We start from the raw sequence: 23,042 nt of genomic DNA, 5'->3' as shown, positions 1-23,042 counted from the left end.
AAATATATAGAAAAGCGCGCAAACGCGCTTTCCAATATTTTTTTATTCACTTATCTGTTAAACATTACAGATTGTTCACACAAATATCAGACGTTGAAATTTTTTAAAATAGAGGAAAGAATCTCCTTTTTCACGGCAATTTCACGGTAAACCTCGTTCCATGGACCGTACGTAAGATCTATAATTTCTTGAGCACGATTTAAATATCGTCGTGTTTTCTTCAACACGTTTCTGTAACAAATACATAATGCATTGCAATAAACGACAAACGGACGTAATTATAGTTCAGTATAATTTATAAACGACAAAATTTCGATATTTACTTGTAAAATTTTGATGATGTATTAGATTCTTCTTGCAAATATTGCAGGCATATATCCGTTAATTTATTGATTTCATTGCAGACTTCAATGCTCCAAGAGCCGTATCTTTCTTCAATGGCCACAATACTGTGTTCGAGATACGAAATCGAATTCAACCATTGTCCTAAAATCAGAAAGCAATAACAATGGTTATTGGGATGACGCATAGCTCTGTACAAGAACGATTGACTTGAAATCGAATATCAGATATCGATCTGATAATATTCGACCGATTGTCATCCCACATATATTCGCATCATTGATACAAACCCATAATAGCGTACACCTTTGCCATGAGATCCATAGTAGCGGCAATGTCCTCGTGATACTTGTATAATGCGTCCTTTCTAAGAAGCAAACATTCTTTCAGTTTAATTAACGCCTCCTCGTACTTTTCCTCCTCTATGCAAATTTCTGCTTTGGCAAAGTGGTGTTGGGCCTGTCTCAATGTAAAGTCATAAGTATTTTCATAGACTGCCGCTCCGCAATCTATACAGTACATGGAAGAGTGGCAGTTATCACTCAACGGTCCGCTACATTCAGGACATTTCATCGCAGAAAATTTTTTCTGTAAAAGAATAAGCGTACATTTATGCATATATTATATATCTACACACGTACAGACAAAATATGATAATGTACAACATTGTAAATATCCAAAAATAATTAATAGTTTACCAAAATATCTTCATATTCTGGTAGAGTGCATGCTGTACAAGTGCACTTAAAGCAGTATTGACCTTCCATTTTTTCCTGTCTTTCCCTTCTCAACATTCTTCTGAAATCAGCTCCTGTCGCATAATATCGAAAGTGAGATAAAAACAAAGAAACTAAATCAATAAAATATAATGATTTGTTAATTTATTATCAACATTTAATATACCGTAACAATTGAAAACTTCTTCACCCGTCGCAATATCCCGTGTGGCTTTAGTTATTAAAGTTTGCCCTAAAAAGCTAAAGAATAATAGCGTTAGTGCCATTGAAATATATATATATATATATGTAGAAATATTTATTTTCTATGTACATTTATATATAAGCAATGAACAACTGTGTCTCATTTTTCATAATCAAAATATCTATATATATTACCTATTAATTATATTAGGATCACAAGAATGATTCATCATACTTGCAGAGGGATAAATCGCTGTAGCTATTCTATCTTGTTGTTGAATAAGGAGTTTATTTTTATTATTATCCGCTATCGCGTTTATCTTTGTGATAGCATGCCCATTAGAAATAAGCTGTAATATATTTCTCAACAGTAGAGAACTTACATACAATCGTTCATCCCCCTTTGTCGCGAGGTCACAATTGAGATCGTTACAGAACTTTGATACTAAGCATTTTTTAAGATTGACAACTTTAAAAAAATCTGTATGTTTTGATAGATACAGCGTAAGCATAATTGCCGTCTGAAAGAAAGAAGTAATTAAGAATAATGCGATAAATTTAGTTTTACGAAAAATTCTCTATACCATGGCACATACGTCACATATCTTATTTTCGCGTGAAAATTAATACACTTACGATTCCATACGAAATAACGTCGCATGGTTGGAGCTTCGAAAAATTAGTCACTAGGTCTTGCACTTCATTAATTCTGTTATCCTCAGTTGCAGCTGTACACTTGAACAACGTTCTTACAGCCAGATATGCTATTCCAATGTGCGACCAAAGGCCCATTTGATTGCCAAGACATTCCCAACGATGGCAAGACGAGCGTGCTTCATCCCAACAATCAATATTGCAATACGCACTGTCGACACACTCTGTACATCTGTGTAAAATTTAACATATTTTACACATATATATAATACATATGTATATGTATTTGGCGATTTCTCAAAGCACAAGTAAATGTAGAAACTTACGGTACAGGAGTATCGCCGCACGAGCGACAACAATTGTAACAAATATAAGTTTTAACGTGAGGCAATGGGACAAAAGCGAATGCCTTTTCAACGAATAGAATCTGACCCCTTTTGATATCTCTATTAGCTACCACGTATCTCCCCTTTTCTGGAGCATATTTCACTTCTATCGCCGCCGATGCGGACCGAAAATTAGGATTTTCGCCATATGCGACTTCAGGCTGTGAGGGAAATTCCGTAGTATCTGTGGCATTGTCCGCATTATCTTCCATGCATGATATTCTCGATGTTATGTCTTTCATTTGTCTTTGTAACCGCTCTAAAAATTTCAATAATTCTTGATTATGTGAGAAATACGAGAAAGATGTCTACAAATGAACAATTTTTTCCTCCGACTTAAATATATACAAAGTGAATACCTACCTTTCTTTTCGTTCGGCATATTACGCTGATTCAGTATGTTATGCATTTGCAAAACAGTTTCAACAGCTGATCCTCTATTACCTAATTTCAGATAACACTGAGCTGCACGCAGATGTAGTTTGTAACGTAAATTCTCAGGATAGCCTAATTTAATCGCCAATTTGATATCGTTGATGCAATCCTTTTTGCGTTATCATGCAAATAATAAATTTACTTGTAAAGAGTGTAATAATTTTATAACATTAAACTTGTTATTATCAACAAAATAAATATAAAAAATAGAAATAATTAAATAATTGTAAAAAAAAGTATTATAATATCAATTTACCTGCCATCTGTCCAGATAGAATAGGGAGGCTGATCTATTTGCGATTGCTATTGACAAATCTACACTATTTGAGGGAGCGTACAACGCACTTTTCGTATACAATTCCAGTGATGCAGCATACTTTTTCGATTGAAACTCCTTGTTCCCGGACAACTTGAAAGCTGTTGATATTTCCAAGTCCTTCTGCCGTTTTCTCTTATCTCTTATGTCGTAGAGAACATTCAGCCACGCGGACACTAATTGCCTGCATCCCAAATAAGACCATGCAATACGCTACAACGCACATTTTAATTGAAATAAACAATTTTGTTTATTCCTAAAATTTACAGGGTGTTGTACCAAATTTTAGAAGTATGTAGTACTCGTGAAAACAAATCGAAAAATCTTGGCAAGTGTTACTCAAAAAATAATTTATGTGTTCCTCCGTTCATTTCAACACAATTCGTCATACTTTTTTATTGAAGATCGGACACGTTCAAAAATTTCAGATTTAATTCGTATTCGTTAACAAGTTTTCAATTTTTTGTATCAGTTTGTCCAATGTGTCGACTGACGTGACATACACCATGCTCTTCAAATGTTTCCATAAATAAATGGAGTAAATCCAGTGAGCAAGGTAAGCATGCAACTGAACGCGTCCTATCCACTTTTCTTGAAAACAATTGTTTGTTTAAATGTTGTTTAATAATCATGAGGAAATGCACAGGGACACCGTCGTGCAATCGAACTGCATTTGTTATCTACGTCGAAGAAGAATACTTATCTTCCAAAAGTTCGACGACGTTCATTATTCGTCGACCTGAGAAGCTTATAAAGGACGAGTATATGAGTGGTCGCGTGTAAACATATTATACAATGCATATGCGTGAAACGAACAGAGAATACATTGAATGCTTTATAACTGGGAAATAAATGGTATTTGGAGTGATGCTTGTTAAAACTTTTCGGCTTGTTTCCACGAGTCCTACATACGTCTAAAAATCACCTTCTCTTAACATTCTGTATATAATATAATAAATATATTACCGTTAATTTTTTAAAAATAGGGAATATAGAATGAGTGAAATTTTATTTCAGAAGAACGCACTAGTGATGAGCTCTTCATTATCTCGCCAGAATTTAATAAAATGATTATTTTAAAGACCGCGATACATTATATGAAGAGCTCTCCCTGAGATAGACACATTGCCTACACGATCGTACTCACACGAGCTCCGGATTGCGCAACAAACGAGATATTAGATCCTTTTCACATTTCATGCCCTTTATCTCGCCGTTAAGTCGGGAGAGCTCCAGCTTGCAGTTCAAGGTATCGATGACTTTATCCCAGTCCATTCTGGTTGACTCCGTTACGATGTCAGCGTCGCGCATCATCATACGCCAACAGAAGCGTGTAGCTGTAGCTCGGAGTTCGGAGCAATTCGGAGCGAGAGAAGACGACAAGAAGTTGCGTTGGTTGCTTACGACGACATGAGTAAATGAGTTGCCAAGGGCAGCGCGGCCGGAGGAAGGGTGGGGAGACGTCCAACTGGTATTACCTTGTGCCCTTAGCGCGGTTGAATATGATTGGCGCGCGGCGACAGAAAGGGAGAAACAACCTGGATGAACCTGACCATAGACATGTTTTTTACTATATAACCATAGACTGCCAGTCGGCTTTTGTCTGATGTAATGGACCGTAATGTGGACATGAAACGCGCCGCCATCGCCTAAATGGCAGACAATCGAAATATGAAGTAAAGATTCCGATAGTAAAAGATGAGGGAAGAGAGAAACACAGAATAATTCGTTCGTCGCTGTTTTACCAACTTCTCGGCAATCCAAACGGATTATGGAGCAGTTAAGTTTCCAGACAACGTCTTAAATGACGTCTTTAAGACGTTACATCTCTCGATTTGAGACATTCTGTTCATTGGGTTGACCTGAGTATTAATACTTGTCGTTTGGATTGCCGAAGAGTTGGTAAAACAGCGACGAATGACTTACTGTGTGTGTCTCTCTCTTTCCTTATCTTGTATCATCGCGATCTCACTTTATTAACGTCCTAACCTAACAGCAGTAACAGCAAACAGCACTGTTTGTGCAACACAATTTCGTGCAACGTTGTTCAGCGCGATGATCTCGTCACGATTTCTTCAAGTTTCCTAATTTCTCACGTTTCACGCCGTCACTTCGTCCGGTTAATTTCGTTCGACAAACACTTGTGCGCGCGCGGTCTCGTCCAGAATAGTCTGGAACAGTCTCGATGGTTAAAGTGGTTAAAGCTGTTCGGCATCATGCAGATTCTCGTCTCGTGAAATTAAAGATCGTAATCTTTATAAATAATTTACGATTTTCGTACGACACTTGAAATCTGTGATAAGTGGTTGAAAGAAGTAACGGGATTGGAACTGCGGAAACATGCCTCAAGGAAGGCGAAAAACTCCGTTTAGCGGAAAAGCCAAAAGGCAGCAGATGCAGGCTAAAAAGCAGCGGCAACGAACCTTGGTTGGTGCGTATCAATGCGTTTAATGTAAAAGTTACTAATTTAACTCTGCAACCGTATGTACATGTGGGTCCTCGGCATTTTGACTACGTGATATTTTCCAGAGGTTTGTTTACCCAGCGCGTTCGTTTAAACTTATAGTTTAGATGAACTTATAGTTTAAACTTATAGTTAAGATCTCAAGGAACACATTAATTTTTTCAGAATTTTTGGTAAAGTTTTGGGTTGTTTAATATGCCGCGGATGCAAACGACTCACATATACGTTGTGAGTGCTGAAAAAGAATATGCAGTTGCAGGGTTAATTTATAAAATTTTATTTAAGCATTTGGTGCCTCACAGCTTAGCATTATGTCTAAAATATTGATATAATTGCAATTTTATTGTTTTATTACTAATTTGTTATTTGTAAATGATTTATGCTGTAAAAGTATATATGTTTGTTAACAGTAAATTCAGATGACGAGGAAAGCTGCAGCAATGAGAGCAATGTTGAACATAAGAGACAAGTGATGAAGATAAACGAACAACCAAGAGATAGCAAATCTTCAAGGAATAGATACGCACTACAATTCTTTCAGGAGTCCAACGAGAAATTGCGAAAGCGCAAGGAACGAGCTTTTAAAAGTATCGAACCTGCGAGTCTTAAGGATCAAGAGATTTCCGATAATTATTTTCCACCTGGGATTGACATGCCAAAGCGACCTCCGTGGGATTTCAGTATGACAAAGGAGCAATTGGAGATAAGAGAACAGAGATATTTCACGGTATGTAGTTGCGACCTGGCTCTAAACAAAATCTTAGCTTTATATCGAACGTGTTTGCTGACGAACAATTCTTTGTATCTAGGAATACTTAAATAGCATGGAGGAATTAGCTAGCTTGAGCTACTTCGAATTGAATTTAGAAACCTGGCGACAATTGTGGAGAGTTCTAGAGATGTCAGACGTCCTACTGATTATCGTTGACATCAGATATCCCGTACTGATGTTCCCTCCGTATTTGTACGATTATGTGACGAAGAAACTGAAGAAAGATATGATTTTGGTGTTAAACAAAGTCGATCTAGCACCTCCAGCGTTGGTGGTGGCTTGGAAAGAGTATTTTCACAATCAATATCCAAAATTATACATTCTAATGTTTACATCGTATCCCACTTACAATCTCCGTAATAATACGAATAACGAGGAAGGTTTAAAGAAAAGAACTCGCAAAGGAAAATTGAGAATGGCCGCGGAAGGGGCGCAGAAATTGCTGGAAGCTTGCAAAGATATTGTTGGGGATAAAGTCGACCTAAGTACCTGGTATGAGAAAATTCAGGAGGAGATGCACTTGGAATACGATTTAGATGACATAAATCACAAGGATAACGTGACAATAGAAAAGGAGGATACCACTTATTTTGAACATGAAAAATACAAAAATGGAGTTTTGACCATTGGGTGTATTGGAACGCCGAATGTTGGAAAGTCTTCCTTGATGAATGCGTTGATGGGTAAGCAAGACCATTTCATTACACAACTGTATTATATCATTTTTTTTAAATATTTATATTCCATACTTAACACCAGAGTCATTTGAGAGTTTGAGTCATTAATATATATAACATATTTATCTAATATATTTATTTTACAGGTAAAAAAGTCGTGAGTGTGTCTCGCACTCCTGGTCACACTAAGCACTTTCAGACTATTTATCTCACAAAGACTGTGTGTCTGTGCGATTGTCCTGGTTTGGTATTTCCCTCGACCGTACCCAAAGAGTTACAGATACTAATGGGTTCATTCCCGATCGCTCAAGTTAGGGAACCGTATACCGTCATACAATTTTTGGCCGAAAGAGTGAATCTACCAAAACTGTTAAAAATTCCACATCCAGAGCATGATGACACGTGGTCCGCTATGGATATCTGCGACGCATGGGCTATCAAAAAGGATTTCAAGACGGCGCGAGCGGCTAGATTGGATACATATAGAGCGGCAAATTCGTTGCTACGAATGACATTAGAAGGAAAAATTTGTTTGTACATATACCCGCCGAATTGGACCATTGATAAAAGTATTATTGCATTCTCTCTGATTAGACGAAAATTTTATTATTTTTTGATGAAAAAAATTATTTGGAAAACTATATTTAAAATATAATTCTTAAATCATATGGAGGGGTAAAGCCATAATGGTGTAAGTCAAATTTTTTAAAATATTGACTCGTATGCATAGACGCAATTTTATATATTGTATAGATTGCACACGAGTGTCAATATTTTAAAAAATTTGACTTACACCGCTATGGCTTTTATCTCTCCATATATTAGAGAACATAAATATTTGAAACAAAGTATAAAAATAAATTATATTTGAAATATGAAAAAACAATGTAAATAATATTTTTGTAGAAAAATGGGAAAATCACGCAGATGTTGAGACTGTAAGATGGATTCAAGCTAGGAATAAAGGGGATCATTTCAGTACACCTACTGAAAATATGTCTTCTGAAGGTGAAGAAAGTGACGACGAAAGACTGACGCAATCTTCTGGAAGTGCAGCAAATGATGCAGTGAATGATTCAACGGAATCGTCAAACGAGGAAAATGATGTACCGCTTGCACCTAATAAGTTTTCATTGTTATCTGCGGATTAATAAAATAGTTTATTATATCGCATCTTACTCAGGTAATTTTTATTTACTCCTTTTTTACACACATTTTTTTCTTAATATATAATGAGCAACCTGATGATAATGGGGACTAGTCGAGTGATTTTCCTGTGTGTTCGCCCGCGAAACACAATTGTCACTATGACACAGAATATTTTACGAGTAAAAATAGATTACTTTGTACACAAGCCACTACTCTGTTGCTAATATTTTTCTCATTTTCATAATTTTTTAAGGTCACTGCTTGCAGGAGTTATTTACAATTGCAATTATTCTGGTTACTTTGTTACTTTGGTCCACTATAAACTGATTGCATAATTATAAAAGAAAGCTATATTATTAAGACTATTTCAGGGACGAAGCATTTCATAAAAAATCATCTATGATAATATCTGTACGTAAGAAACAATCTCTAGTGCTCCAACATTCGCCTAATTAATACGAACTTGTGCAAGATAAACGACTTCTATTTCCTCGAAAAATATTTCATTTGTTTTGGTACTTTTTTACAAGGTATTTCTCAATTATGCTTTTTGTATAAGCTGCTCAGAAACACCCTGTATATATTCTTCATTTATACTGAGATCCATTTACGGATTAATTTCTATTTTGTCTATAAAAAAATTCTAATCTTTATAAGCCAATATATTATGGGCAAATTAAATAAATTAATTCATTAAAATGCTAATTTACATCGATTTTGTACGATTTTGTAACGTAACAATGTAGCATTACGATTATATATTTAAATTGTCAAACTGTTTTCTAAAACAACAATTATACATTGCGACGAACAGTTTTTTAAGCTCCCAAGATCTTCTTTACGGAGTAACCTGGTATTGCATAAAAGAATAAGAGCAAAAGTATGATCAATCCGATCGCAATTATAGCTTTCAGAATAGCCCATTTATAATTGTGCCAAACTATGTACTTGATGGACTTCAGTGGATTGAGAAACCACATGAAAGATGCATCTGGTCGACTGCAAAAAAAAATTATGAATATAGAATTTAAAGGTAGATTAAACATAACAAGAGTAAAAATTGATATTGCTATATCTTATTATACTTACTTTGGCTTGTCCAGTGGATCGGGTTCGTTTCTACAAAAACCAGCAGGATTTTTCTCGGCCTCCTCTTTCGTGAGCAAATGTATCTCAGCTTCGACCTTGCCCTGTACGAAATAATACAGTCATAATATTTTATAATTAATTTAATATATAAAATCTAATATATAATAAGTTTAATGTGCTTAATTTAAAAAATTAAAAGACTCCTATTTTTGTTATAATAGTATACTAGATACATATTATATATGTATATGTATTAAAAATTTTATATTTATATGTACTGATATGTAGTTTTACCGTTAGCTCCATGTCTTCATTCTCTTTCTTCACGTAAAACGGCCACCATGCTTTTATACGTTTCTGTTTGAAGATGTTAACCATTGGCACAGAGCCGTCCGTTTTTAACATGCCTAATGAGCAGAGCTTACTATTTTTTGCTCCTCGGGGAAATCGATTGAGATCGAGAGTTATCGCGCCCAAGAAATCATCTGCGGAGAAATGATCTGCATCCCAGACCTGCAAACAGCGTCATCCTTATATATTATCTATCGGAACGAGATCGAAATGCATCGGCTGCATGTTCGACATTACCTGCAATTCTAGGCGTGCTGGTATTTTACATTCGGTCTCGTCCCAGCTAAATAAGCTTTCTTTACGATTGATAACGATCTTCTCTTCTGCTACTAGATAATCGAATGGAAATATGAAGCGCCAGTTAAAGTTTCCTTCGCCGGTCAATGACCGATAATGAATATCGGTGGATTGACAGTCCTCCGGTCCCTTTAGCCATCTGTTGAGCAATGTTAAAGTGATGTACACAATGATTATATTTCAATAGTATTCAAATCTTGAAAAGTGAAACTATAATATAACATAAAAATATTTTATATTTAAGAGATAAAAATATTTTATACTTGAAAGAAACTCTCGATCATTTTTTATTTATTATTATCATTAATAGTAATTAAAGTTACTAATGCTTTTGGAAATTCATTTGCATATGTATACAATATCGATGAAAAATTAATTTTCTTTAGGAGTTTATATTTACCCTTTTACATAAATGTCGCTCATCTTTTCGCCGGTGAAGAAAGCGTCGTCTTCCAGGACGACGTCGTCTGTATTCCATATGATAACTCTCAATTCATAACTCTTGGGCTTTCTCGGTGAAATATCGATGGACGGTCCGGGCGAGGGCATGTCCATTGGAAACATGTCCACCCACATTTCCAATTTACCCTGCTCGATTCCGGGTTTCTCAGGATTATAGAGCGGTCGGGTCTCCACGTGTTCGGGTACCAGGGCACAGCCTATTCGAGGAAAGGCGTTCCATTGGTGAAGAACGGCTAAGGCGAGATGTTCTTCCATTCCTAAAACGGTAATCTTTTATGTGATAAAGCATCTATATATCAACGACGCGTATTTAAAAGCTGCGCAAATCAAATTATAATACATTTATATCAGATTATTACATATCATTTATTATGTAATTTATCTATTTATGTGTATCTACTTTCGTGTATGTGTAGGTACATATATTTTTTCTTTATATGATTAATGATTAATTTTCTAACTTTTGTAATTAGATAAATTTTAATGAAATAATTTTTAAATAACACTTGTATACGCGATATATAATAAATCAAAATACGTATATATATTAAAACTATATACATATATGTGTGTAGAATTTATATATTCAAACGTAGAAATATTGATTTCTTCAATTTCAATCTTTTCACATACCTTTCGTATGCACATAATATTCCATCTCCTCGTTCGAGAGGGAGAAGGTTTTTCTGCCGATTGTAACGCGTCCGTGAGAATACACTGGCCCATCGATTTTACCATCCTTGCATAGCTTCGAGAGTATCTGAGTCGGTTTCATCGCATCTCTCCATGTATTATATCCAGATCTGGAGCAGAAATAACGTTTAATCCATCTCGTGCATCGAAATTGCGTTCTCGCATTTGGTTCTCTTATCTCTTTCATATATGTTGCAGTCTAAAAGGTACCATATATGTTACTTTTCAAGGCATAAAATAGGTTGCTTTTCACAATTTAAAATCTAATAATATATATTATTGTAAAAATAATAAATACAAAATTATGGCAGGTAGAAAATTATAGGACGCTCTTAAGAAAATGATCTGAGCGTAAATGCGTGTTAGACGAAAGAGATTACGAAAAAAAAGTGGTCATTAGTCCTCGTTAAAACTCCTTCGTGGATTCGCTAGTTTTAAATAAATGGTTATTGCTGATGTGATAAGAGCTCTGCTGTTAGATTACTGAATTGCGTGACACGATTTGTTTCATTACTCGAAAGGGTCTTATTTGAACCGTGCGCGAAATAATATAATGTTATTCATTATATACAAACTCACTCGTCGTATTTCTTCGCGAATCCGCACGTAGCTCGGTGTCTGCTGTAGAAGCGATTTTCCAGATCGATCTTGGTCTCGCCGATCATATCGTCTGTTCCGACCAAGTCCCAATCTAGGACTTGTACGGTAAGCAGAGAATCCTGCGGAAATGTTGCCTCAATCTCGAAACATCTTGAACGCAAATTTGCAATTAGTCAAAGTGCAGAGAAACAACGGCGCTTTAAATTTTAAGAATAAAGCTTTTAAGAAGACGTACAAAATAAAATAAAAAAAGTAATAAGAACCTTTGTGAAAATATTTTATAAATTGAGACTCCACTTTAAAAAAATCATTCTTTTAAACAATTTTATTTAAATATTAGAAATAACATGATGTGTTATAAGAGACAAAAATACAATTTTTAATTCGCAATAGCGAATATTTACATATATGTAAAATAGCAAATACATATAATTTAATGAGATTCAAAATTCCAATTATAGAAACATATAACTTTTCCGAAAATTTAAATCCAGTCATCTCCGTACTGCCAGGAACCCTCTAATAGCGAAAATTTATATGTGTTTATTGCTGCGATGCACACAAAATACATACTTTCCGAAGACAGGATTCAGTTGTTTCGACACATAATGCTCTTTATCGCTAATCCTCTTGCTTCCCAATTGTAAGACCACATAGGGATCTGCTTTCCCATTAAGATCGCAGGGATGAAGGTCATTAGCTTTGACGATGTACACCCGTACCAGAACGTGAATAGGCTCGTTCGACGGGACACCCTGGAAGAATCCGTATTGCGGATCGAAACCCATCACGGTGTGATCCAGCAGATCCTTGGGCAACGGCCACTTGTAGACCTTCAATGCGCCCTTGAAGCTACCGACGATCCTTGACTCGTCTTCGGTCTCGTCGCCGGTCTTCTTGCCTCGATACAGCTCGAAAGTGTGCAACCATTCCTTAAACTGCTCGAACTCGGGTTGCGCCTCTAATTCTCCGGGATACATCTTCAGTAGAGCAGCCTTGTTATACTTGTGTTGGGTGTGCTTCGGACTGAGCCTCGAGACGAACTTCACCGCGTTTGTCGGTGACTTCAAACCGAACATCCTCTTTGTGGGATTAGTTCCGGGATTCTTGTCGCCCGAGGCGATCAACTGACTTTGCGTAACAGCTTCGTCTAGGAGCATTGGTAGCGTTCCGTTTGGCTGGTTTTGGAATATGGATTTTTCCTTGCGCAGTTCTTTGTTCTCCTCGATCATCGCTTCTACAGAGGCAAAGTACTTTGTCCACCAGTCCTGGCAGCCATCTCCGTCCTCTAACGCGCCTAAATCGCCTAAAAATGCGACGTTTCAAAGATCTGCTTTATATATATCGTGTATTATTTAAAATTTAGATGATAAAGAGATCACAAAAAGTGTTGATATAAAAATACAAATTGATAATAGGTTTATTTATTAACAATTTATAATTTTTCTTTTAAAAGTATGAAATTAAACGCAGTTTTTACGAACACACCTATATTGTTGTCATTAGCTAAGCTCTGCTTCCTACGTAAGTTTTGTTCCGTTTTATCTTTCTTCGTAAGACCACATCCCAACTCGAATCCAAGAGTGATAATGGTATCACCATTGTTAGCTTCCAAATCAGTCATCGATTCGAGTAATGACGTTTGTTGGAATTTCGATTTAGATGGATCGAGAGCTGCAATAAATATAAAGTTTTGAAATTAAAACGCTGGGAATTAAAACGCTAAATCTGCAAATAGGACGTTATTTTTTAGCTTTATTATTAATTTAATTTTTTGCTGTTAACATCTAAATAAATTGTTATAATAAGCAATGCTATTTATTATAGAGTAAGATATTATTTTCTTGACTCATATATAATTAAAATAATTATTCGTCATATTCTTTAATTAACAGAATCATATTATTATTCCAATAAAATTTATTAGGTTATATTTAACTATATTGTATTATACCCTCGCTATTTATTCTATTTGTAAAATTCTATTTATATCGCAGTTATATAACAGTATCAAAGTGTTTCGCAATTAATCGATTGATTGTGTAATTACCTGTGCACTGTAACTGATACAAACTCTTCTTCCTCTCTTGAGCGTCTTTCGCTCTTTTAGTTAAAGGGTAGTACATGTACTTGTGAATTGAATTGATGGTGTGAGTACCGACGAGGGTGTATCTACCAAAACTCCGACAGTCCACTGCTCTTATGGTCAATGGCGGGCGATAAAGCTCCTGTTCAGGAAGCTCCAATTCTAGAAATTTGATCGGCGTATTGAAATTCGGGTTTTTCTTTGCGTTTGCTATGACAGACGAATAGAGAATGTGACCGGCGCATTCAACGTCCACGCGGGGCTTGTCGACAGTTAGGAGATGAATTCTCTTCAGATCCCGCAAACCCCAAAAGAGCACCTCGATTCTGAAAGCCAATGCTATTAATTACTTGAAAGTGTTGTAACAATCAATTTATTCCTTTGTGACGTATTCACTTTTTCCTATATATATTTCTAAATTAAACATGTCTTTCTTTATTTAAATAATGCATAGTTATAAAAACTGTTAGCAAAAGTTCTAACAAACTGTAAAAATTAAGCCTTTAAAATTCTTTAGTACTGTTAAAAACTGTTTATAGTTAAATAAAAATAATTTATTACAAAAATAGAAATGTTATTCTTCGAATAAAAGCCGAATACTGGATTAATTAACTATATACATATAGTCAATTGTATTTAAAAAAATATATATATAATCTTAATTATTAATAAACAAAATTTTTCTAAAAATTCTATTCGAAGACTTTTCTACTTAAAAAAATACAAGACATTTTTTAATCAACGACAACGAAACACCAATAACGTTACCGGTATTTCGATAAAGTAGGTCGAATTCCCACGGGCACAGGCAGAATCGGGCCTTGATCCTGTCCGGAACCCAGAGCCTGAGATCCGCAGCTGGAATCTTTGGGATCTGGCAAAGTAGGAAACCCATAATCCTTGGTAGAGGGATATTCCAACAATTCGAAGACTGCCAGAAGCTCGCCAGCTCTCGAAGCTCCTCTTGTAACATCGTACCATTCTAAGGACGGTGGATATTGTGGAGGAGTGTAAGACTCGGAGGCGAGTTTGACGTGAGGTCGCGCAATCGCCCGACCGATGTACTCCGATTTTCCCTGAAATCGTAAAGAGAGATTTCGATGTGTTCAAACAGAAATGTTATTGATCGACCGTGTGGCTACGGAGATGCGAGGAAACTGTGAGAAGGGGAACATTTATCATCTAAATTAACAGATTTAAATTTACTTACTATTAAAATATATTCATGAGCACTGTGAAGAAGTGCAAAGTGAAATCTGGGATTTGTAAGAGAGGGAACGAATATATATGTAATTTCTGCAGTCTGAACTAATTAAGACAAGAATATATATTAAAATCATCAAAGTATTCGAATTGTTTTATTTTCAAATTTAATGTTTATAGCAAACAATCAATTTTTACAAATAATTATATATTAATCAACGGTACACCATATGTTTATAATATAATTTAAGTAATGTGATATATAGAATATTAAAAAATTTTTTATATTTATAGATAAGTAGCTATTTAAGAAAGGGATTATTGTAAATTTAAATTTAAACAAGAAACAATAATAAAATTATAAATATAAATTTTTTTAACAAATTTTAATTTAATCTATTTAAATAGATAAACATTTTTTTACATATTTTTTCGAAATTGATGTTACTATTAGAGAATTCTTGTCGGTATATATGTTTCTTTTTCGTAGAATAATGACATAGACTCGCCTGGACATACTTCACAATGGAAAATAGAGATGTATCTATTTACCACAATAGCATGAAACTGAGTAAGGTAAAGGGAACCAAGTCCTATGCAAAAGTAATTTGCGGTTGTGCGGTTGTGTGGGTAGATATGTAACTCTTCGTTGACTATCGCAGTAATTTTACGACTTGGAAACTTGCAGCCTTCGAAATTTCGAGGCACGCGAATTCTGATATTGCACAAGTTCGCTGCTTTATCTATATCCTAACACACACACATATATATATATATAACGGAGTGCCATGCCGAATGTATGTTATGTGTATTTCCGGTGCGGGTTTCGTGTGACGTGCGTCGTGTTATATATCTGGCATCGTATATTGACATCTATATGTTTTATACAAACTGTCAAAGCAGAGCCCTCATGCAGTGTTATGTCCATAGCTACAATATGACTCTGTAAAAAGAATGATTACGAAATCGTAAAAGCGATCATTCTTCCTAGTAATAACGTTTTACGCGTGTGTCATTATAATTCTAATTAAATTAAATCTGAACTTGAGATCAAATTAAATAAATATTTTTCACCAATTTACAAGTTGAATATTTTTGAGTAATTTTGGGCATTAATCGCACATAAAATAGCCATGCATTATGAAAATCTGCTGATTGTTGTTTCAAGTATTAGATATAGATTTTTAACAAATTGATAAATTTTAAAGTAAAGTTTTAAAAGTAATACGCAGAAATTGTCTGTAGAAACAAAAGAAATAACGATGTGATTAAATAAAGATTTGACTCACCACTTTATCCTGATCAAACAACTCGATGACGATGGAGGGTGGTTCCTTCTTGATCTCCTCGGCGGTGCCGTAGATTAAAATGTCATCGAACAGCAGCAACTCGTCCCACGTCGGACTGAGGGTTTCGTCGATCACCTGAGTGCACTTGCAAAACTCACCGCAGATCACCCTCGCAAATGGGTCCGAGAGGCCAGACGCGTCACTGCCGATCAGCGACCTCGCTTGGTACATGTGGGCCCTCAATTGAAATTTCTAACGATCGATTTAGAATAACAGGATTACGCATTTATATATTTTGGCGAACTATGCCGGATCGAATAAATACGTACGTGCTTCTGGACATAGTGAATTACAGTAGGCGGCAAAGCGCGAGGTCTGTCCACGTTCCTCAACTCGTGGCTGACCTCGTATCCCTTCGGTAAACCTTGGATGAAGTACTTCTTGTGCTTCAGTATCCCTAGCCACATGTAGATCTGCAATTTCGTTTGGATCGCCCAGCCCGAGGGTCCGAATCTCTTTTTGCCTGGAAGCTATACGTAGAGACACGAGAATCGCATAATATTAGATGCTAACATTTTTTTTAAGTTTAATTTTATATGTTCTTTTATTTTAACTTTGTAATAGTATTACTATTACTTGTAATAGTACAATAGTAATTGCGAGAGACACGAATTGCATATAGATATTTCTTACATTTTGCAGAGAAATTTAAACGTAGATGAAAGTAACGTGTGACAAGTTAAAAATTATATTTTTTTGTCTCAAAAATGTGACAAATCTCATAGGTACGTACATTAAACTATATAAAAGACACATGTGCAAAGAGTCGACACATATTTTCAATTTACTTACTTTGAGGAACATAGTCTGCACCTTGGCGCAGTGTCGGCCGCATTCCTCGTCGACCACCGAGTAAATCAGTTCGCGACCCGGTATCCTCTGGTACGCCACTCGTCTTCCGGAGCTGATCACCCAGATGAACACGTCCGGCAAAGAGTCTTGCGGCTGTAAGAGGGATTAAGCAATTTCGTTTTATAAAGCATACATATACGACGGCAATAAAAGCGTTCGAGAAAAATATCTACTGACATCTTCGACAAGAAACTTTAATTTTTGCAAATAGCTGTGGGCTGTCTTCAGTCTTTCCTTGAAGCTGCTTTTAGTCACGACGGCCTTGAGGTTGCGCGACAGAATCCCGATATTCTCCACTTCCCGCTGGCACAGTTTCGCACGCTCCTTGTCCAGTTTCGTTTTTCCGACGCCCGGACCGGTCACGCTAGACTTGCTAATACTAACATACCGGTTACAATTGGCGCTCAGTTCCTCGAGAGTAGATTTTAAAAGCTTTTCGCACGTTGAGTCTTCCAAGTGCGATTGTACTTCCGACAGTCCTTCCTCCTACGGGGAATACAAAGAGAAGCCGTTATCGGTTTTATGTAAATCCGTTAAATCGCGGTCGCTGTGATCTCTTCACCTCAATCAGATTACAACTAAAGGTATCCAATTTAGATAAATATATTCTTCAAATGATAAAATCTGATAAAATAAAGTTGAACATTTAAAAGTTGTTGGATAAATAATTAAAAATATTATATATAATTTTTGAAGATAAAAGTAAAGCTCTTTAAAAAATGTTTTATCTTTGTATGTTAAATTTAATCGAGAAATTTAATGAATATTTTTTTAATGGTTATTAAATGGTCTCAAAAATGATCTCGGTTCCTATCGCTATACCAATAGTTTAAATATGAACAACAATCGCGATAGAGAGTAATTCAACATCTCTTTCTACATTAATATTTTTGCGTTTATTTGATTCCTTAATTAATTTGACCAGACACGCCGTTGTTTTAAGAAACATTGGTGCGTATAATCAAAATCAAGGATAGTTGTAATTAATAATCTTAAATCCGTAATAAACTTACCAGTTTGTCAACGATCTTGCCGATAATGTTACTGTTGTACATTCGACGCCTGTAATCCGGCCATATGCTTCTTACATGAAGGCACGGCTTGTCGTCCCAGTACGGTAAGAAATAATAAATCTTATCGTGCGTCATTGGTTTACTGGCTGGTGTGGTGCTTTGCCAGGATCCAGCGAAGACTTCCTGCAGGTCTTCCTCTTCCCCACTAGTTCCACCCTTTGATCCTGTCTCGTACATCTGTCAAAACAAGCAAAACGGGCTTTAACTTTTACAGACAAAATTGACATCTTTACGAAACTTTTTTCTAATTTTTTTTAAATTCTTGCTTTTTAATAAAAAAAAAAGTATTTTTGAGGCATCAAGATAAATTTTGTTTCTTTATTAAAAAAATTTTTAATTTTGTTTCTAGAAAGTGGATCGTGCAAAATCCCTTACCTTGAAACTTTCATTGTGACCGTCGAGAGCGTTGCCCGCGTTTCCAATGGATATTTCGAAGTACATCGGCTTATCGCCGACCTTCTTGTCAATCATCGTGGCGTCCATGATTGTGGCGTACAGAAAGAACTCCTCGTTCCTCGCGTAGGCGGTTTCGTTGACAGGCACTGTCGGTTCCACTTCGACTTCCGACAGTGCCATTTCTACGTTATCGGTGATCTCAGTTCGTATCGCTATCAATAATCTAAATGTGAATAATCGAGAAACAGAGAGTATAAGTTATATATAAATAAGCATCTTGTTTTATATTAATTTTTTTCTTCATTTGATTTTACATTGATTCCAGCAATTTTATTATTTGTAATTGGTAATTATTAAATATGAAACTTTATTATTATTAATTATTAAACATGAAATAATTAAAAAATCAATTGTAGCTTATTGTAAAATAAAATGCTGCACAACCTTGCTCTATATGAAATTCCCTCGCCCAAGCCGGTGTTTAACGTCGAATGCTCGTCTATGAGACTGTAATCTCTGATGCTGCCATAAAAATGGATAAACGCCGGACCAAAGGTCGGCAAGAAACCCTTTTCGCCGTCGTTGCTGATCTGCTTTAAATCGACGAAGTGTGTACCGATGACGGTGGCGTGCACCGGATCGTTATCGCACAATTGTATCTTTATCCTCTGACAGAGGGGAGGAAACATCTCGGTAAAAACTATCTGTTCATTCCATACTGGAGCGTAGCTATGCCTCTTCACACTTGTTTTCCCCTGGAAAAAATTCCAATAATAAAATAAATAAATAAAAAAAACACTGAATTGCTTTTGACACGTCTAGCACGCTCCATTAAATGTCGTTTCAAGTAAGCCCAACAGTTTCGGGCGGAATTAGTTTTTAACTTTTAATGATTTTGTCAAACTTGTATTTTAACAAAATCACTTTTCTGCTACGCTACTCTCAAATTGTATCGTAAATCATGTAGCTAATCCTGCCGAGATGAGAAATGCAGCGACATAATTAGCGTAAGACATTTTAAAATGATTTTACAATATCGAGCTTAGCCGCAACACTGCGTCGTAAGAATGCATTGAGCTTACGCTGAGCCCGGCGAAGGACACTTGAACGTAAGGATCCACCAAATCCTTCACTTCCCCCGTGAAAGCCTTCTTCACGTTCGCCATAATGCTGCTGTTCATTTTTGGCAAGCCGTCAGCTCTGTAAACCTTCACCACGAATCTCGCGCGTTGTCTCTCTATCGGCACACCATCCGGCAATAAAAGATTTCCCTCGATGTCGTCTTCGTCCTTTTCACTTTTCGGAGGGATCTTCACGGTATCGCCCTTGCCAATAACACTTATGTCACATTTTAGGTAGCCCTTGGGTCCACCGGCAACGTCATCCGGGTCGGTGAGCAGGGCCCATTTGTGATAGAATTGATGATCTAAGGATAAAGTTCACTAACGTTTATCCGTGATACGCGATTTGTCAAAAGAAGGGAGGAATTTATAATTATAACATGACGAGAGTTTACCCTAAAAGCAGTACGAGGTACAACGCTACACTTTGAAAGAAAGAATTTAACTAAAGAATTTAACATTTTGCACATTTTCTTTTAGAAAAGAAAGCTCTTTAAAATATATAATTACGTAGAAAAATAACAATGCCAGAATAAAGTAAAACAATAAAAATATAATTTCGATATAAATAACTTTCTCACGCTGCCATTATCTTTAAAATATGCTTTTCACGTGCGTTTGTCCGGGTAAACTCCCCGATTTTAAATTTACAGTTTACAATGAGACAGTTATTAAGATACAGACAAAAGAGAATAGCTAGAAAAATTGAAAAGAGAGATCTGCAAAAAGCAATCAAAAAGCTTTGTCATTTTTAGAGCATGAAACAGCTGAAAAGAACTAGTTTTTTTTTCAATTTTCTATCTTTGTGGATATGTATAGGTATCTTTCGAGAGTGCGATTTAAATAGAGAAACCAGAGTAATATACAAACAACTCCCTGTCATAACATTCAAAAACATTCACTTTTATTAACTCGTTCGAAAATGCTTGATAGGTTTGTCCGAAAACCACACGCCTCACCCACGCATTATAGTTTGAACTGTATTCGAAACGTACGAATAAATGAAGGTACCAATTAAAACTGACATGCGGTCGTTTTATCGAATGCGCGCCATCATCGCTTGTAATGCATCAATTCGAAGCGTTCATTTATCTTCTATAAATAAACAAAAAATATCTGATAATAGCATTGGACGTATAGCCTGGCGTATTATGCAACCTTAATGCAATTAAACAGCGTACGATTACGTGTTATACCTTGAACAGTGTAATCGATATTTTGCTCGGGACCTTTAGCCTTGGCACGTTATTAGTTTATTCAAGTTTATTGGAGCGTCGATCAAAGTAGCCATAACGTAATCTCGATATAGTTTTTATAAGTAAAATAGAAGATTAGTACATATATATATATACAATGTACATGATATTGTTTGCATAGCATTTTGTCCTTTAAAAGACAAATGCGGAGTATGACAGCATCATCAAACACATTTTTCTGATTATAGAAACTAAATAATATACTAGTAATATCTCTCAAGTATTAGAGAAACATTAATATTTTTAAATAAAATGTTTAACAAATTAAACTTTCATTATTCGCAATTAGACTTTATCTAAACAGAATTAATAAACTTTATTGTTAAAATGTAAAAATTATAATATATGATCGTATTCAACGAGTCTTCTATTTAGTTAAAAGAATGTTTGTAATTTTGAAAGACGTATCCTAACAATAAGTAAATCTAGAGAGACACGTTTATATAATCTCATATTCACAGTATTTTTCTCATCAAGACGGATATCACACGCGACTATTTACCAATACAAACAAGTTTGGATCGAAATGAATCGATGTGAGTAAACGGTTGAACGGGAGTTCATCCGTTTACGAGCGATTTATTATCTCGATGTGCGATCATACGGGCGACCATAAAATTTCTACCTGTCAATACTACGGTACTTCAGCGTGTGCGAGAACGCGTGGTTCGGACTTGGGCGTAAGTACACATTTACGATATGTACATGCGTAAGAACATCCATATACATGGAGGTGAAAAGCCTAGCATGCGAACGCGATTCGCGATAAAAATTAGAATAGTTATTTGCTCTGCTCGCAACGAATGTCGGACGTATAACAAATGATGATTGATATTTTTTCACCGGCACTCCGCAGTTTTCCCTAACAATTTCCTCCGAAGCGTTGATCGATGAATTTTACGATCGCGTACGATGATTCTGCTAGATTTAAATTCGATGTGATTAAAAAGATTAAAAAGTGTACAGTAACCAGAAAAATGCATTGTGTGTGGATTGGCAGAACAAATTTTTCTGCGGTATATATAGAAGACTGCAAAAAATGTTTTATTTCAAATATATTGTTTTAATTGCAAATCGCTTGCTAATCACACATTACTGTGCGTAAGAGCGCTCTGGCTTTATACAGAATTGGCCTTTATGCATCAGGATGTTCAAAGCAGTATGTGTCCCGTTAAGTAAATTATTTGCCAACAATGTTTTTGTGTATAATTATGGAAAATAATGACGTAGTTTCGAAATATGCATATAAAAACATATTGGGGAAAACTCGACAGATAGAACACCAATACTACTAACATGTGTGTATGTTGATTACTACTGACACATAAAATACGAAAATGGCTACTATTAAAACGAGATTAAACATGTATTTGTGCAAGGTTAATTAAAATTAATATCGTTAAGCGAAATATATTGCCAACAACTGTTTACCAATGATATTCAACAAGGAAGAATAATTCGTAAAAAGTTCGGTACATAGGGATTCTTTTATTAAGCATGCGATTATTCAGTCACGTGAAGCGTGAAATTTCGCACTTTCAGGAAACATCTTAAGTAGAATCGCAGAACGAAAGTATAGGAATTAAGAAAACGAGACTGGAGTTGGTGAGATTTTTCTCGTTAAAAGACAGTGCGTCCATAACAAAAAATTTCTACGTTTCTCCAAGTTCTGCAAATTATGCCACGCAGGAGGATGACACCTTCTTTGTAAACACGGGGCTCTTCGAAACTCGCGGGCAGAGTGCAGAGAGTGATGTATAATAAAGACTTCATTTGTCGAAAACACTTGTCGCTAAAAATAAAGTGCACTTGCCAGCATCGCATACCGAGTCACATACCGGGTGTACCACTTGAGAATTTAATCTACGTGCGACGCGCGATAAAAATTTCTAAAGGGATACTCTCAGATATCCATTTGGTTCGATAGCTAAACCAACACGAAGACTTTTGCCGCACAATCAAGATCGCGTAGTTTCAAATATTTCAATTATTTGTAAAGGACACATAAATATTCGAGACACAATTGATTAGTTCGCATTTCGGTATATTCGTCTACTTTATATTTTCAAAGCTTCTTTTGTTCGGATAATTTATATATT

General features: G+C 35.7%; 3 protein-coding genes across 5 annotated transcripts in view; 1 reads left to right on the top strand and 2 right to left on the bottom strand.

The window, feature by feature from the left end:
• Positions 1 to 4,678, bottom strand: LOC143904681 (protein-lysine N-methyltransferase SMYD4). Its single transcript, XM_077419520.1, has 11 exons — positions 4,201 to 4,678; positions 2,994 to 3,237; positions 2,666 to 2,846; positions 2,243 to 2,561; positions 1,899 to 2,148; positions 1,458 to 1,783; positions 1,246 to 1,319; positions 1,041 to 1,153; positions 633 to 930; positions 324 to 486; positions 1 to 231 (listed from the first exon to the last, which is right to left on the bottom strand). Exons 1-11 carry the CDS (start codon positions 4,368 to 4,370, stop codon positions 87 to 89), a joined length of 2,283 nt encoding a protein of 760 aa, XP_077275646.1. The 5' UTR covers positions 4,371 to 4,678; the 3' UTR covers positions 1 to 86.
• A 138-nt stretch (positions 4,679 to 4,816) lies between these two features.
• Positions 4,817 to 8,144, top strand: Ns4 (Nucleostemin 4). Its single transcript, XM_077419521.1, has 5 exons — positions 4,817 to 5,484; positions 5,928 to 6,244; positions 6,327 to 6,972; positions 7,113 to 7,535; positions 7,873 to 8,144. The coding sequence occupies exons 1-5, from the start codon at positions 5,394 to 5,396 to the stop codon at positions 8,115 to 8,117; spliced, it is 1,722 nt and encodes a 573-aa protein (XP_077275647.1). The 5' UTR covers positions 4,817 to 5,393; the 3' UTR covers positions 8,118 to 8,144.
• Positions 8,126 to 23,042, bottom strand: part of LOC143904680 (otoferlin) — a 38,705-nt gene continuing 23,788 nt past the window's right edge. For 2 of the 3 annotated variants that reach the window (XM_077419516.1, XM_077419517.1), the window contains exons 9-27: positions 19,649 to 19,992; positions 19,011 to 19,321; positions 18,546 to 18,789; positions 18,111 to 18,347; positions 17,275 to 17,583; positions 17,038 to 17,190; positions 16,515 to 16,715; positions 16,186 to 16,437; positions 14,462 to 14,769; positions 13,658 to 14,019; positions 13,096 to 13,281; positions 12,181 to 12,913; positions 11,587 to 11,757; positions 10,948 to 11,117; positions 10,253 to 10,571; positions 9,793 to 9,991; positions 9,499 to 9,717; positions 9,205 to 9,305; positions 8,126 to 9,114 (exon numbers count right to left, since the gene is read on the bottom strand). In XM_077419516.1, the coding sequence (XP_077275642.1) occupies positions 8,934 to 9,114; positions 9,205 to 9,305; positions 9,499 to 9,717; positions 9,793 to 9,991; positions 10,253 to 10,571; positions 10,948 to 11,117; positions 11,587 to 11,757; positions 12,181 to 12,913; positions 13,096 to 13,281; positions 13,658 to 14,019; positions 14,462 to 14,769; positions 16,186 to 16,437; positions 16,515 to 16,715; positions 17,038 to 17,190; positions 17,275 to 17,583; positions 18,111 to 18,347; positions 18,546 to 18,789; positions 19,011 to 19,321; positions 19,649 to 19,992 (5,000 nt within the window). In that variant the 3' untranslated portion in view covers positions 8,126 to 8,933. The remainder of the gene's footprint in view (positions 9,115 to 9,204; positions 9,306 to 9,498; positions 9,718 to 9,792; positions 9,992 to 10,252; positions 10,572 to 10,947; positions 11,118 to 11,586; positions 11,758 to 12,180; positions 12,914 to 13,095; positions 13,282 to 13,657; positions 14,020 to 14,461; positions 14,770 to 16,185; positions 16,438 to 16,514; positions 16,716 to 17,037; positions 17,191 to 17,274; positions 17,584 to 18,110; positions 18,348 to 18,545; positions 18,790 to 19,010; positions 19,322 to 19,648; positions 19,993 to 23,042) is intronic. The other variant, XM_077419518.1, reaches the window with a different exon arrangement.

The sequence above is a fragment of the Temnothorax americanus genome, unplaced genomic scaffold, assembly GCF_048541705.1.
Source record: "Temnothorax americanus isolate GAGA-0224 unplaced genomic scaffold, ASM4854170v1 Scaffold56, whole genome shotgun sequence".
Classification (NCBI taxonomy): domain Eukaryota; kingdom Metazoa; phylum Arthropoda; class Insecta; order Hymenoptera; family Formicidae; genus Temnothorax; species Temnothorax americanus.
The sequence above is the reverse complement of the archived record's forward strand: the minus strand, read 5'-3'. Positions and strand labels throughout refer to the sequence as shown.